Below are 14,814 nucleotides of genomic sequence, written 5' to 3' on the forward strand. Positions count from 1 at the left end.
CTAAGTTTCTTGTTTCACTGAACCTGAACATGAACTTGCTCCCTAAGCTGAGACCTGAGTTTATGACTTTCAGACTCAAAAGGTTAGCTAAAACGACCTTGCAAAAAATCAGAAGTGCAATTTCTTGCCTAAAATACAATTGCTTAACCTCTCCAGGTTGGTTCTTGGTCAAAATCTGCAAAAGCCATGTAACACTGTGAGGTTATACTGCACCAACCTTCAGATTTTAAAAAGAACTTTCAAGAAAAAAGAAATCTGTCAGTGAGTGGATTTGCATTCCCTGGGAGTTACTAGATAAAATTAAATTATTTTCCAAGCTATTTAGTGGCATGATCTTAGAATTCCTCTAGCATGTATACCCTCCCAGTCCGCTGGGGGGGAAATTTGCAGTTTTGGCTCCTCACTCTGATTTTGAAAAGTGTTCTAGCTGGTTCTCCTGGGAAACATTTGCCAGGGTTGTGTGGGGTGACTCCTGTTAGTGTCAGTGGGAACAGTACAGCTGAGATCCTACATGAAGCTTTCAAAATATATATTCCACTTCAATTATTCCAAGTCTCATTTCAATTCTCTTCATTGTATGGAGTCCAATGGAGTTAATTGGATCCTTACATGAGCGTTTCGCATTTGTTTGTCATCTTCAGTCCCTGAGTAGGGACAACTATTCTTTTCACAAGCAATATTCTAAGTGCATGCATCTTAGAACTTATAAGATCTGTTTTCTGGTCTTTGTACAGCTGTTTGGATCTGAAACTCTCATAAGAGGATTTTGAGTTTACGAAAGCAGTACAGGACTGATCTTGCAAACCTTACACTGGCAAAACGCCCACTGAAGTCAGTGAAAGTAAAGATTGCAGGATTGGGACCTTAGTTCATTTCTATTCATCACTTTGTGCAGAAAAAATAATGTGTTTATTTAACATTTATGGCATTATGTGTAGATGATTTCATTTTACATTGTCATGCATTGTTCCCATTTTGTCTTACCTTATTAACATTCATATTTCATTCAAGTTCACCTCTTTCTCATCTTTATTACCAGCTACTGTAAATGCTACTACTCCTACACCACCCACTGTCACCACTAACATGCCCGATACTAATAGAAACGATAAGCCAAACAATGGTAAGAAATCCTGTGTTACATTTTTCCTTGCACTGTGTCTAGAGAAAATTTATTGTATTTTAAGGTGTGTTTTTCATAGTATCATAATGTCAAGGGTCATGTCTCAGTTCTGCTCTCATTTACACTGAAATAAATCAGCAGTAACTTCACTGGACCATGTAAGAATGGTGTAAATGAGAACAGAACCAAACTCGGTGTTTATTTGTATCATGTCTACCTGGCTTTTGTACAAAAGGGACTCACTTTGTGTCATCCGTTGCATTTACCCATGCAAAGAACAAGGGAAGGGAGAAGGATTTTTAAAAAGGGTCCGAAAAGAACCATGCTATTTAAATGTTTTAAGGCTGCAGATTGAGGCATTGTGCGGCTGCCGCCTGTGCAGCCAGGGTGGTAGTATGCTGGGATTGCCTGTTCCTCACTGGTCGGCCGCAGGAGCCAAGTGGAATCGTTCCTATGGAGCAAAGCCACTTCCACTGAGTCAACAGGAATCTTTCCACTGACTTAAAGAAGAGCTGGATCAGACTTTACTAGGGAAAATGTTGACAGTATCGGATATCGTTTACTTTTCATTAGAAAGATTAAGGGAAAAAATAAGGTAGTAAATGAGCCTATTAGTAGCACAGGAAAAAAGCAGGGATTTCTTTTGAGGTTTTTTCAAATTCTATGATATCACTATCTCCTGGAGACTGAGCATCATTTTGTGAGGTGCTGCTAAAATATTTATTAGTTTGTTAAAGATAGTTGTTAAACATTATTAATAACACAGAGATAGATTTCTGCAATTTTCATCTGAGGCCTAAAGATATTTTTTGTAAAGATTTATTTTTTTAGTGTGCTCCACAGATGTAAATTAGAATCTGGGGGGTTTTTGTGGTTTTTTTTTTTTCCAAATGCATCAGTTGTTTCTGTAGGATTTAAAATTCCTGGAGTATTTTTTCTCTTGGCAGATCATTTCTTGTACATTGGCAATCAGGCAGTACAGTAGACAATGTGAAAGAATCTATCTGAATTCAGCCTGTTTGAGTTTACTAAACTGTAGAAGTAAGAAGAAAATATTGAAAATTTCTTCCAAATCGGGCTTTTTTCCTTTTGTGGAGCCACTCAATGTTCACCATGAGCAGTTAATTCTGATTTTTGTAACTACAGAAGGAACTGAATGCCTTATTAATGTTAGGATGAATAAAAACTGGACAATTAAGTCCTTTCTTTGGCTTTGGAACTCCCAAGAGAAAGTAGAAAGACTAAGAAAAATAAGCCAAATTCATTTACAGTAGAAGCAAATGAAACTTTCACTCAGCTAACCGGCATCATTTTCCATGCTTGGTAAGTTAATTTTTAGACCAAGAGCAGCCAGCCAAGAACAGATAGTTAGGTTGCATATATTTTCTTTAATCCATTAACTATGTGGCTTACTACACACAGACCTGCAGGAATTCAGACTTCCTGCTACGGTTATCTTCAGAATGAAGAGAAATTCACCTGAATCCTCCCATTCACGACCACAGAGGCAGCGAGAGTCTAAGATAGAAGGGGTCAAAACCATAGGAATTATCTCAACCCCAATTATTTGGCCAGTGAAACAAAGGCCTCTCCATTTCAGTAAAAACTCAGCAGATGAGAACCCAGAGAGAAAAAACACGTACAGCTTGTTTCCTCCAACTGTGTCCACATCAGCTGCTTCTGAGGAGACCGGCAACGATACCTTGGCTGCTTTTACAGAAAAAAACGGCCTAGATAATGCTGTGATGAATCGGTTACCAAATGAAAATATTTTGAATTATTCTAGAAGTTCATTTCATGGTACTTCTGATGCAGCAGATGCTGTTACAGAGCCTTCTGTGAATGCAGCAGTTCCTCTTCTTCAAAACAGAACTCCTAATGCAGAGCTAGCACTGACTTTGGCAGATGGGCTAGATCGTTCTGACTCTGAGTCAGCATTCCGCTCTCCCGTTAGCAGCAGCAGCACTGCTTACGAACACAAAAAAGAAACCGTGTGGATTTCGTCCTCCAACAGCCGCACAACCAATTTCATGCATGTAAGCAACATCTTGGAGCCTGTGAATTGGTGGAGTGAGACTGTATTTCATCATCATATCACCTCTGACATTCAAGAAGACAGACATCATTCTCTTTCTATCTTATCTATATCACCTACAGAGGAGAAATCATCATTCCAGAAAAGTAGGCTAGATTTGCTAGACTTCGCACCTGAAGATTTTTTCCTGGAAATGATAGAAGGCAATGCTGATAGGAAAACTTCTTCTGTGTTAGCAGCAAACAGTGAATTTCAGTTTAGAAAATCTACACACATTAAGCAACATCATTCAGGAGGCATTACAAATTTAACCTCTGTGGAGACTCCACATGCAAACCCAACAACTTTTTTTCAAAACATGAAAAAAACACACACAGAATTTATGCCTGACATCCAACTGACAAATTCAGTCCTAAGACACAGTAGAGAACTACTAACATTTTCAGCGCTTCTGGTAGGAACAGACTGGACAAGCTCAGCATTTAAGCATGTTGTAACGACTTTGCCTGTTTATCAACAATCGTTGACTGACAAATATTTGGAAAGTGACAGCATATTTATATCTAATAGCAATTACTGGTCTCACTATTTAAAACATTCAGTGTATTTTCAAAATCCAAGTGAGACCCTCAGAAATGGACTACTGGAGAACAATTTAGATGCATTTCATGATAGTAATCAAAATGAAGAATCTGCTTTTTCCATATTAGAGCCAGAGAACATAAATAGAGTTGGCAACCCCTGGGACTCGGGTTACTTGGATTTTCCAACAAAATATGTAGAAATTTCCCCTTCTTTAACAGCAAGTTTCTGGACTGTTTCCTATCATTTGAAAGAAGCATCTCAAGTGTTTGCTGGGGAGCCATCAGAAAATTGGTGGCTCTCATTTAATAAACTGCTTTCTTCCCCAACAGAGAGATTGCCATCCATTAGTTCACCTGCTAAGTCTGACAGTATCTCTGAACAAACATCTGCCATTAGATTATTAGGTCACAGGACTGAAGAAATGAACTTCTCTAGTCATACATCAGCTTTGGAAACACAAATCTTTAGTTCATTTATTCCAGGCCTTCCAAAGAGAATTTCAAAAAGTAATGGCAGGACGATATCACAGTTGCAGTCAACAATGAACTTTGAAAACCTAACCGTGTCTTCCAACAGTGAATTTTATTTTGATTTTCCTTTCCCTTCCCTGGAAGCACCTTCGAGTCAACCCTCTGTACAGGTACCGGTAAGTCCCTTTGATAAGGTACTTGGAAACTCCACAGAAAAATTAATTATACTTGATAGTTCGCACATGCAAATTGGCACTAACATAGTAAGTGATCAAACCAACATGACCTTCCTAAACAATGGGCAGCAGCCTGTTTCTGTCCTTCTAACACATTCAGGAACGCAGCCTTCATGTTCAAGGGATAACCAAGCTTCTTTCTTGATCAATACACCAGTTAAGAGTTCAGTAAACAGTACAAGAACACATGGATCACCGCGGACTCAAAGTCTGTTAGCAAATAATGCTGTAACAAATACTATTGATAAAGCAAGAAGTAAAGTTCAAATAGATGCAGGTGGTTTTTTAAGAAACATCATTTCGATGAGTTCTGACTTCCTTCCAATGACATTGTCTTTGGAATTAAGGCACCTCCTTCATTCAGACTCAAAATTCAGAGCCAGTGTACCTCCTAATAGCTGCTCGACACCTCCACTCCCACAAAGTTTTCAGAAACAACTTGATACAATTTCTCCAAGCCTGATCCCTCAGTGGGATGTAGCAGAGTTAAGCTTGCCAACAACAGTAACAGTGAGAAGTCATCTGACTGTTTCAGGACAAAACTCTGTTGAAAATCCCGGGGACAATCTGAGATACTCTCTATGGGCAGTAGAACAAGAAATCGTTGGTGATAATGAAGACATAAGGAATTCTGCTGTTCTGACATCAGCAAACGTATTGAGGCTTTCCGAATGGGATTCGGAAGGGGAGGTGTATGGATCCTTTAGCAAGCACAGAGAAGGAATGTCTCCCCTGAATATTGTTAGTACTCATGCCTTGGATTTTGAAAATGCTGATTATGGACATTTTGCGAATCTCTTTCCTGTTCTGGAATCATCAAGAACTGCAATAATGAATGATGTGATACCTTTGCCATCTTCATACAGTGGAGTTATTATTCAGCACAAAGAGACCAAAGAGATCTTGAACGGTACTCTGATGACACCTGGAGCAGCAATCCATCACTCTTTCATGCAGTACCAAATGCCAGTTTCTTCTGTAATGTACCATCAGTCATCTGTTTCTGCACATGTTCATTCCTTGGCCAATTTATCATCTGGGACAAGCCAAAATACCACCCCTTACCCACCACTGAATCAACTTACTAGCTCTCCTGCAGTCTTTTTATCATGTTTATGTTATTCCTTCACTGAGCAGGGCTGCCTGTGTCGACCTGAGGTCAACTACAGTATGTCAAGCCGTTAAGTTAGATGTAGAAAAAAACCAGATCATCTTACCTGTTAGATATTCGGTTGGTAGACTGAGCATAGAAGTAGCTGATTTTCATCCTTTAGATATAGATCCATTTAGCATATGGGAAGATTTTAGAATAGTAATTTAATTATAGTAGAAGGGAATTTGTAACATCTTAATGATAGTAAATGTCATTAATGTGTGATTCCTAATTTTTGTGTACTTCTCTAAGATAGCTCTCATGAGACTGTGAGAATAACATATTGGCTTGCCGTGTATTCTGTATATTTCTATACCATTTTATTGTTTGAGATTGCATGAATGTTTTTCATTTACAGTATTCATATATTTTTGAGGATTTAACTTTCAAAAAGCAAAGATTTTCCAAAAGAAACTTCTGGATAATTTGCCTAACAGGATTAAAAAAACAACAATCCTGGTTTTTCATTGAGCATTATATTTTTGTAGTTGGTGGTGGGTGTGGGGAAAATTGTTTTTCCAGGCTCTTTTTTCCTCTTTTTTCAAATTATCTTTGGCTACTTTTCATCAATTTTCTGCCCATAAAAATACTTCTTTTTCATTCAACATTTTGAGGTGGGATTTCCACTGTTTAATTTGGAGAGTGAGAAATCATTTTTAGTTTTCGCTATCTGCCACTGCAGTCTCCTGAGAGTGTTCAAAAATGTAGATTAGTTCTTTGTTCTTGTTCTTTTTTTGCCTTATTAAAACACGCTTTGGGTCACCATCTGGTGGAGATCTTGAAGCTGTTGACTAGTTTGTAGTTACTATGTTTGATTTTAAAAATACTTTGCATATTCCTATATTAAGGTGATTTTGTCCATATACATAATTATATAAATAAGGTTATAATTATATATATGATTATATATGGATGTGTAAGAGTATATATAATGCACACTTTCTGTATGTGTGTATCTGTATAGCACATATAAAAGGTACATTATACATATAAAAATGAATATATGTATATACAGAGATATATACATATAAATAAGATCCAAGTCTTGCAAGTGTTTTCAACTTGCCCAAAGTCCAATTTTCTACTTCCAAAGACTTATTTTTTCTCTTTTTTTTATTTAAAACTATCACAGTAATAATAAGAAACTAAAATACATTTTCAGATTCAACTGCACACCAAATTTGTGTGTCTGCTGAGTTAAGAGAGGAAAAAAAGACAATAAATCAAAAAGCAAGCAAGTTCATTCTACTCATATCTAAAATTTTATCACAGCTTACCAAAGAAGGTGACTGGTAAACCATCTTCCTGCAAGAAATGGATTCTTTAGTATTTTATTGCAGAGGAATTTTCATACTAATCTCAGTGATCCTATATGATCAATTCCATAATGAGAAGAAAGAACAATACTCAAGCCAGCTCATGAATAGGATAGTAACCAATGTGCACAATTAAACTGGAAAATACTCACCTCAAATTTTTTTTCACGTACTTTTATTTCAAGGTCTTGTAAAATGATTATGAAGTTGTAAAATGATGAAATTTGTTCCACATGTACATAACTAGAATAAAAGGTCTTTTATTTAGACTGAGATAGAGCAGTTCCTTTACAATCAAGAGACAGAAGGGGATTTCTGTGTAATTGTTATCATGTCCTGTTCTGTCCTACGTAGTGTCTCTGTAAGATTTACATAAGATTTATATAAATACATGTATCTGTGATCAAGACCCACAACTTCATTTGGTAACAGCCCTGAACCAAGCAATGCCACATGTGCACATACATGCAAGTGAATTGATCCAGAAGCTCTTAAACCTCCCCCACATCCTGGGAAATTTTATCCAACCGAAGCATACAGGATTTTTAGTAGCTTAATGAAAAAAATTTGACTTGTGGAAAGTATAAACTTTTAACACAGAGCATAACTATGAGATGATTTGATGTTATTTATTAGATGTGAAATCTTGTAATGCTGCCTACCAACTCATGAGCTTGAAGAGAATTTATATTTACTTGGTGCCATTTCAAAACAATTTTACTGAATATGAAACTGCTCCAAGCCAAGTGTTACACATTTTGTGACTGAAAGATGGTTTGTTCAGCTGCCGGTTTTGTAAAGCTAATGTGCGTTCTTCTACTATCTGGCCATCACCAGACCTGAGAGCAAGGACTGTGCTGTGAAAACAGGAGCTGGATATCCCTTCTCCCACCTCATTGTGTCCTCAGTTATCTTCTTACTTTCAGTTGATGAGCTTTACCTGCTCTCACAAAGTTTTAAGTCTAATCTGCAGTGGTTGAATTCTGGATTATAACAATATGACAGAGAGCAGAATTTATCTGTGTTACAGACTTCAGTAATTATGAATATTTTTTAAATTCATGACACTTTCATGATCTTGCTTTTACACACCACATTAAAGGCATATGCAAAATACTATTTGTATGTACATTGTTTGTGAGTTTCCATGTCACATTTCAAGTGTCTCTAAAAATATGGAGGGGGAGGGAATTCTTGTCTAATTCGACAGGACTAGTGAGAATGGGCCCAAGCCTGCAGGACTTGTTCACTCCAAACTTGCATAACGCCAACAAGAGCTGGAGGTGTCCTTGTATCTGGGGTTCAGCCCAATCTTTATATTCATCATGAAACTAAAGTCTCATTATTAAAAAAGTGAATTTGCTCTGTTTCTAACATTGTAATGCTGTTTTTAATGGACAGGTGGGCTATTCTACAGGATATCTATAACTATCTCTAGTTCCAACTCCAACACAGTGTCGAAAGTACATGACGTGGTTGCAGAATGGGTAAGTTAAGTTTTCTTTCCTGTGTGATTACATATATGAATCTGCCCCATTGATGTTATCAATCTGAAAAGGAAAAAAAAGAGACAATACCAAATAAATTCTTAAATTAATGTGTGTTCTCTGAAGATCTTTCTATTATTGATTTACACAGTAATGAAGTCAGGTCTAGCTGGGGCAGTTAGGCACTATGGATAAAATTTTGAAATGTCTTCACCATACCAGCCAGCTTCTTAAGAAATGTAGATACTAGTTGAGATTTTGGAAAGTATGGAGAAATCAGAACTGTCCACTGAAAGAGGTAGATGTCTAAGTTCCAACATCACTATATATAGAGCAAAATTTTTCTCCCCAAAAACTAATGTGGTTTTGAACCTATATTGTGATAGAAATAATAAAAAAACAGGCAGTGTTTGTTTGTGTGAGGCAATACACTTTTCCAGTTTACCCTAATGTTCTCTACTTCAGAAGTCTTCTGCCATAGGTCAGTTGTTGGGGTTCCTAGTAGCCGCTGGTTTTTCAGCCCATTTTAGCAGACATAAGCTCCTTCCTGGGCCCTCCAGGTGGAGGATTCTTGAAGTTCCTGCCTCTGAAAGTTTCTCCTGTCTGAATACAGATATTCTCTGTCCTTTTTGACAGTTCACGTAGTGGCACTCGCAGAATCTGTAAGTAGTCTCTATATCAACTACTTACATGAAAATATGATGTCATAAATATATGGCAATTATTCTTTATTTTTCTTTTAATAAACCTGGAGGCTTTCATCTTTCAGAAGCTAAGGAAGAGAAACCATCTATAGTCGTCTACAAACCAGAAATGCAGCCATCCACACCTGCCAAGGTTGTTCTCTTAGCAGCAGTAGCCAGGCAAAGTACATAGGTGCCTGAGCCAAAGAATCTAGAAGGGTGTCACTTGGCCCTAGCAGAGTATGCAAAAGTGTCTCCCAAGGGAAAAACTGAGCAGCTATTCCCCACTCAGAATAAATAGTACAAAGGTGTGAAAAAAAGATCATCATAAGGCAGTAGACCTTTAGGTGAAAATTGACCCTGTAGTTTTATCAGTAAATCTTTTCTAATCAAAGTGTTTCTGAGAATTTAAGATGAAGAAGAGAGGGAGAAAAGGGAAGGTTCAGCATCCTGTGCAGTCACCTATACACTGTGTCATGACCTTCTAGAGATTTCTTTCTGTCAGTAAAAAAGTCCACATCTCTCACTGCCAGTTGTACATCTAATATAACAATCACCTCACTGAAATGGGAGAGTGTTCTCTTGGCTTTGAAAAACTGAAGGGGATTTCTCAACAGGGAGAAGGGTGAAATTCTAACTCTGTCTTAGGCAACAAAGAGCCCCATTAACACTTCACCATTCATGTGATCAATGTCTTCCTGTTTTTCAGCTAAACCGTACTTTCCAGAACTGGAATTACACTGTGTATGTGGTCAATATCAGGTAAATGAAGGGGGAAGGTGTTTATGCTATGTTCCTTTTGAGAATTAGCCCACCCTAATTAATGTTTATTTCTTTTATAGCATCCACCCTGGCTCCATAAAAGAGGGAGTAAGAGAAAAAAGAAGTATTAAAAGGTAACATTTTTAAAGACATTTTCTTGGTAGAGGCAGTGGCTGCTATTACAAGTGGCTTTACAACAGGCGTTATTGTCTATTATTGGATTAGTTGTCTATTATTGGGCATATGCTGCCAGTCTGTAAATATATGACTGCTGGCGAGCTGAGTGCTCTGGATGTGCTCAGAAACCTAATACTGGTTATCGTGTTTGTTTTGGTTTAAACATACTGAGCTCTAAACCTTAACAGATCATTTTTTCAGAGCTCGGGTTTCATCTGTCACAAAACTGGATAGACATGTCATATATGCGTGGTATGGCACACCCAGGTTTCTTTAGCAACAGGCTTTGGTACACTAGTGTCTGTCCACTGTCACTGCATTTATTCTCTTGAACCAGAGCCTTTTGAGTTAACAGACATCTTACTAGATGCAAAACACTGAAAAATCATGCTAGAATTGAAAGCCAAACTAGTGTGAGTTAAACTATTTACCATATGCTCTCATTTCCTGACTTCTGCTGGGCTTGGAGGCACTGAAGTTGGGACGGCCTCAAAGGCAGCCAAAGAAAGTTAGATGGGTCACACCCCCTGAAAATTGGGCCTTGGGGGATTTCTTTGAAAGCAGCAGACTGATTTCTGAGGGATATATGGGGAGGTAGTGAATCTTAGGACCAAATTAAGGAGAGGAAACCAAAACTTAATTAGTCTTGCAAGGAGAGGCAATAAGTGAGTATGGGATGTATCTGTTTGCAGTGTAGGCAAAAGTCCCATAGGAAAGGACTTTAACTGCTGACTCTTGATAACTGCTGCCATGATAACAGCTGGGCTTTTTAATTTCAGAGATAGCCCAGTATTCCCAATTTACCATCAGGAAGTAGTTACTGATGCTTCCAGTTTTCTACAGAGTTTACTGAGACATGAAAAGATTCGTAAAAGGTACTATCTCCTTCCCACACACCCACAGCAGAAAGACAGCTTTTATTAGCAAAACCGTTTGACTGGTATAGTGTAAACCCAGTCTCTGAATGGGCTATTTTGCTGCTTGACCTACTTTTACAGTAGGGTGTAGTGATGTGGGTGGCATTTTTTTTCACACTTCTAAATGATACGGTTATGCCAGGAAAACCTTTTAAGTGGAGACCATGCCTCAGGTCTTACCAACAATCCAAGACTGCTGAGGAATGTAAAGCTTTCCCCATCCTTATTCCTGCATCTTTTATGAGGCTAGCAGCCCAACTTGTCAGCATCTGTTCTCTCCTAGACTGCATACCTGATGATTTCTCGTCTCACCTTCCCACCGTCCTGTCCTCTGGATTTTGTTTCTTCTTCCTGATCTATAAAAAAAAGGAGGTGAAGAGGGAGAAATTATTGTAGTAATTCCCTTTCCCTTTCCTTTTCCCTTTCCCTTTCCCTTTCCTTTCCCTCCCTTTCTGACATACAATGAATATGGCACTAAATTACTTCTAATAATGTATCACTGTTATGGGGAAGTAACCCCGTTCCTATTTACTTTGCTCATCATATGTAATTTCAGAGGCAGTGGAATTACATGTTCGTAATATGTCATAAAGTTTTTCAAGGGAGGCCTGGTCTAATGAGAAACTAGTCTTTTTGGCCTTGTCAAGGCCAAATGGCATTTTGTCATCATTCTGAATAATTTAGTATAAATGCTAATCATGTCACACAAAATGTTACTGTTCTCCAAATAATCAGGATTGTTATGCTGTGCAAGTTTTCTTAGAAAAGAAAAAAAAGAGAAGTCAAGACTCTGCCCAACCTAGCAACTCGGTTAGGGTAACGCAGGGATAATTAAAAATTTAGTTGAGCTACATAATATGTGACTAACAAAAGTTACACTTTTACACATAGTATATGCACATATACATATATAGAAATATATATACACTAGGTTTTTTGCTGGTTTTTCACGTATTTTTCATGTCTTGCATATATTTTCATGCATCATTTACCTCTTACAGGAGAAACATTTGGGAAAAGTTGGTGTTCTCCCAGCTTTAGGTCTTCTGAGTACATGTCTATCGTTGTACATTGCTTCCCTTCTGAAACAAAAGAAGGATTAATTTCCCAGTAGTCTTCAGTGTTCCTGGGTTTAGTCACCAGGTTTTCAGTTCTTTGAGGTTCACAGAGCTGTTTCTAGATTTTGCAAGGAAGAGATCTGTTGAATTTCTGAAGATCCAGAAAGCAAACTTTTTTTCCTACTACTTCCTGATCATTGTTTTCAAGATACTTTGTTAGGTTTTCCACTTTCTTGGATTTGTCCTGGGTAGGATTCTAAGGAAATCCTACAAAACACCAGAGTAACATTTTGGGGTATAAAAAATTAGCAGGTTACAGGTTGGAAGTTTTTAATCCCTGATGGAAGTAATGTTAATTTCTCACTACTCAAGTGATCCACAGAAATTTTATGGCTGAGTTCCTGTATGTAACTTGCTCACGGTGTGATTTCATACAGTTTCTATTAATTCAATATTCCTATAAATTATTTCTGTGAATAGTTGTCCAAAGATTTTCTTGTTTCTCCGTTTTGGTTAGTCAAGAATAAGCCTGCTGCAGTTTTAGACATTCCACTATTTCCCTTAGTTTTTAAGTACTTATTCTATTTACCTTCACGTTCATCTGAACAGAATTTCACTCCACAGTTAAAATTTAAGACCTAACCCATAAGTATCATGGCCTTAACTTTATCTTTTACAGAAGTGAACATATTAGTCTTACTCTAACTCACTAAACCTGATCTCTCTTTTCTGAATTTTCCACAAGATCATAGACTTCCTATTTCTAAGGCACTATCATAATTCTTTAAGTTGCGCTTTGAGAAGTTTTCCTTCTCTTTACATGAATTCATATTCTTATCATTCAGATGGCATCTTTTTTCCTCACCTTTTGGATTAGTATTTTATACAACAGTTAAAAAAAAACCCAAACAACAAAACAACCTTTCCCAACCTTTTCTATGCATTTTGCTTTGCTTCAACCCTTATTTACCACACTGCTACCCTATCAAGGAACTTCTGTTATCGGTCTCCCCACCTAGTCTTCTTGCAAGTGAAAGAGGAAGAATCGTTAGAGAGAATGATTCAGAGAAGAAACAGAAGCTGGAAGTGGGAGGTAGGAAGCTGGCTTTTTTTGGCACATTAAAAATAGATGTTTTCCAAATAAATATTTTAAACTGTACTGCATTCTGGAGAAGAGCAAAACAAAACAAAAATATGGAAGTGGATTGTTACTCTTTCATTGCTGTGTTCTATGAGCCGCAGAAATCCAAAGTACACTGTGCTTATTATGTGTTTATATATATGGTGAAGAGAGACAAGCAGAATACCAAGTCCAAAAGTGCATATTATTATCAGCACCTCTAATACCGTGAGATCTCTGGATGACAGCAGTATATCAAGCTAATACTTTGTTAGATCAAGCTAATGCTTTGTTAGATTATTAACTACTTTAATAGACAGAATTTTGTCACAGCTATACTTGACTTTGTGTCTGTGTTTAATTTTTTCCTCTGGTCATGCTGTTTCCATCTCTTAATAAGAGGGCAGCTGTTCAAAATGAAGTGGACAGGAGTTCAGAATGGGCTGTGGACATAGCTGTTTCTTTGTCCCCCGTTATTTTGCACAAACCTTTGAAAGTGAAGCCTATTTGTGGATTTTACATAGACAAATTATAAATGTGTTTGTTTCTTTCATTAATTCTTTGCCTTTTATGACTCTGCAGCTTTGTCAAAACTTTCTATGACTGCTGCTGCTTTTCTCAGAAGGGTCCTACTGATCCTAGGTCTTCTCAGATGACTATATAGGGCTGCCTCGGTAGGGGAATTGGTCTTTATTAAGCAGCTCAGCTCCCCTGCTACTCCTTTCTTCTCTTATTTTGCAAGCAATTTTGAGAATTCAGGCCCCAAGTAATTTATAACCTTTTCTCCACTTAACATACAAATAAGATTATGCTTGCTCCAACTTCCACTACTTGATTGTCATAATTTTGGCCTATTTCCTGTGTTCAATTGCTTCTACTATGTGAAACAACATCAGTGTTAGTACTGTTAAACAACTCATCCAAATTAAAAACCACGGTGGGAGCAATCTGTGTAAAGACCACTAAACTTAAACAGAAATCCCTTCTCTTGGGAATGAAAATAGAGAGGAAAGCAGGAAATCAGAGCGGCCCATGCCTAGTCCTGATTTTCTGAAGTCCGTGAGTGTTTTGCCACCAGTGTCAGTGAGGCAGATTCAGGCTCCTGCATGCTGTGTTCTTGGGTGCTCTGTTGCTTAATGGAAAGTTTAATGCACTTGGATAAAACTTAAGCTAATTAGATTGTGTAATAGTTTTAGACAGGAGTTAGCAACATCAAAGCAGCATAATTTTGCTTTTATAGTCCTAAGTATCTTTACCAAGTAAAGTATTAGGCTTTTGCATTCTTTGTAGATTACTTCAAATTATTCGTTATGAAATAGTGATGCTATTCTTGTTTTAAATGAACACATCTGTGATGCCTATTCCTATTTTTAAAATTTTCCTGGTTTCTACTGGTGAGGTTTTAGGAACAACTGGGACCTGGCCCACCTCTACTCCTCCCGACTTAACTTCAGTGTTACCGAAGGCAGTAAGGGACAGCCTTGACCAGTGCTGAGCAACATTTTAAACTGCCGCATAACATGTACATTGTGTGTAATATTTCTGCTTGAAAAACTGACCAACAAAGAGCCAAGCAGAAATCAGCAGGTTTCTCCACAGTGCCCTGCTGGCATCTTGTGTCCATGACCTGTAAAGAAAGCCTTCATCACAGATGGAGGAATTTGGGTATTCCTCCTGAGTGACTGAAGCATG

At 37.7% G+C, this 14,814-nt stretch overlaps 1 protein-coding gene across 1 annotated transcript in view; it reads left to right on the forward strand.

Annotated features, from left to right (window-relative positions):
* The window catches only part of GPR126 (G protein-coupled receptor 126), a 106,565-nt gene that overhangs the window by 52,641 nt on the left and 39,110 nt on the right, over positions 1-14,814 (forward strand). Inside the window, exons 5-8 of the mRNA XM_009319108.1 lie at positions 1,040-1,123; positions 8,320-8,405; positions 9,798-9,850; positions 9,931-9,984. Of these exons, the coding sequence (XP_009317383.1) occupies positions 1,040-1,123; positions 8,320-8,405; positions 9,798-9,850; positions 9,931-9,984 (277 nt within the window). The remainder of the gene's footprint in view (positions 1-1,039; positions 1,124-8,319; positions 8,406-9,797; positions 9,851-9,930; positions 9,985-14,814) is intronic.

Source organism: Pygoscelis adeliae, unplaced genomic scaffold (assembly GCF_000699105.1).
Source record: "Pygoscelis adeliae isolate BGI_AS28 unplaced genomic scaffold, ASM69910v1 Scaffold172, whole genome shotgun sequence".
NCBI classification, from domain to species: Eukaryota; Metazoa; Chordata; class Aves; order Sphenisciformes; family Spheniscidae; genus Pygoscelis; species Pygoscelis adeliae.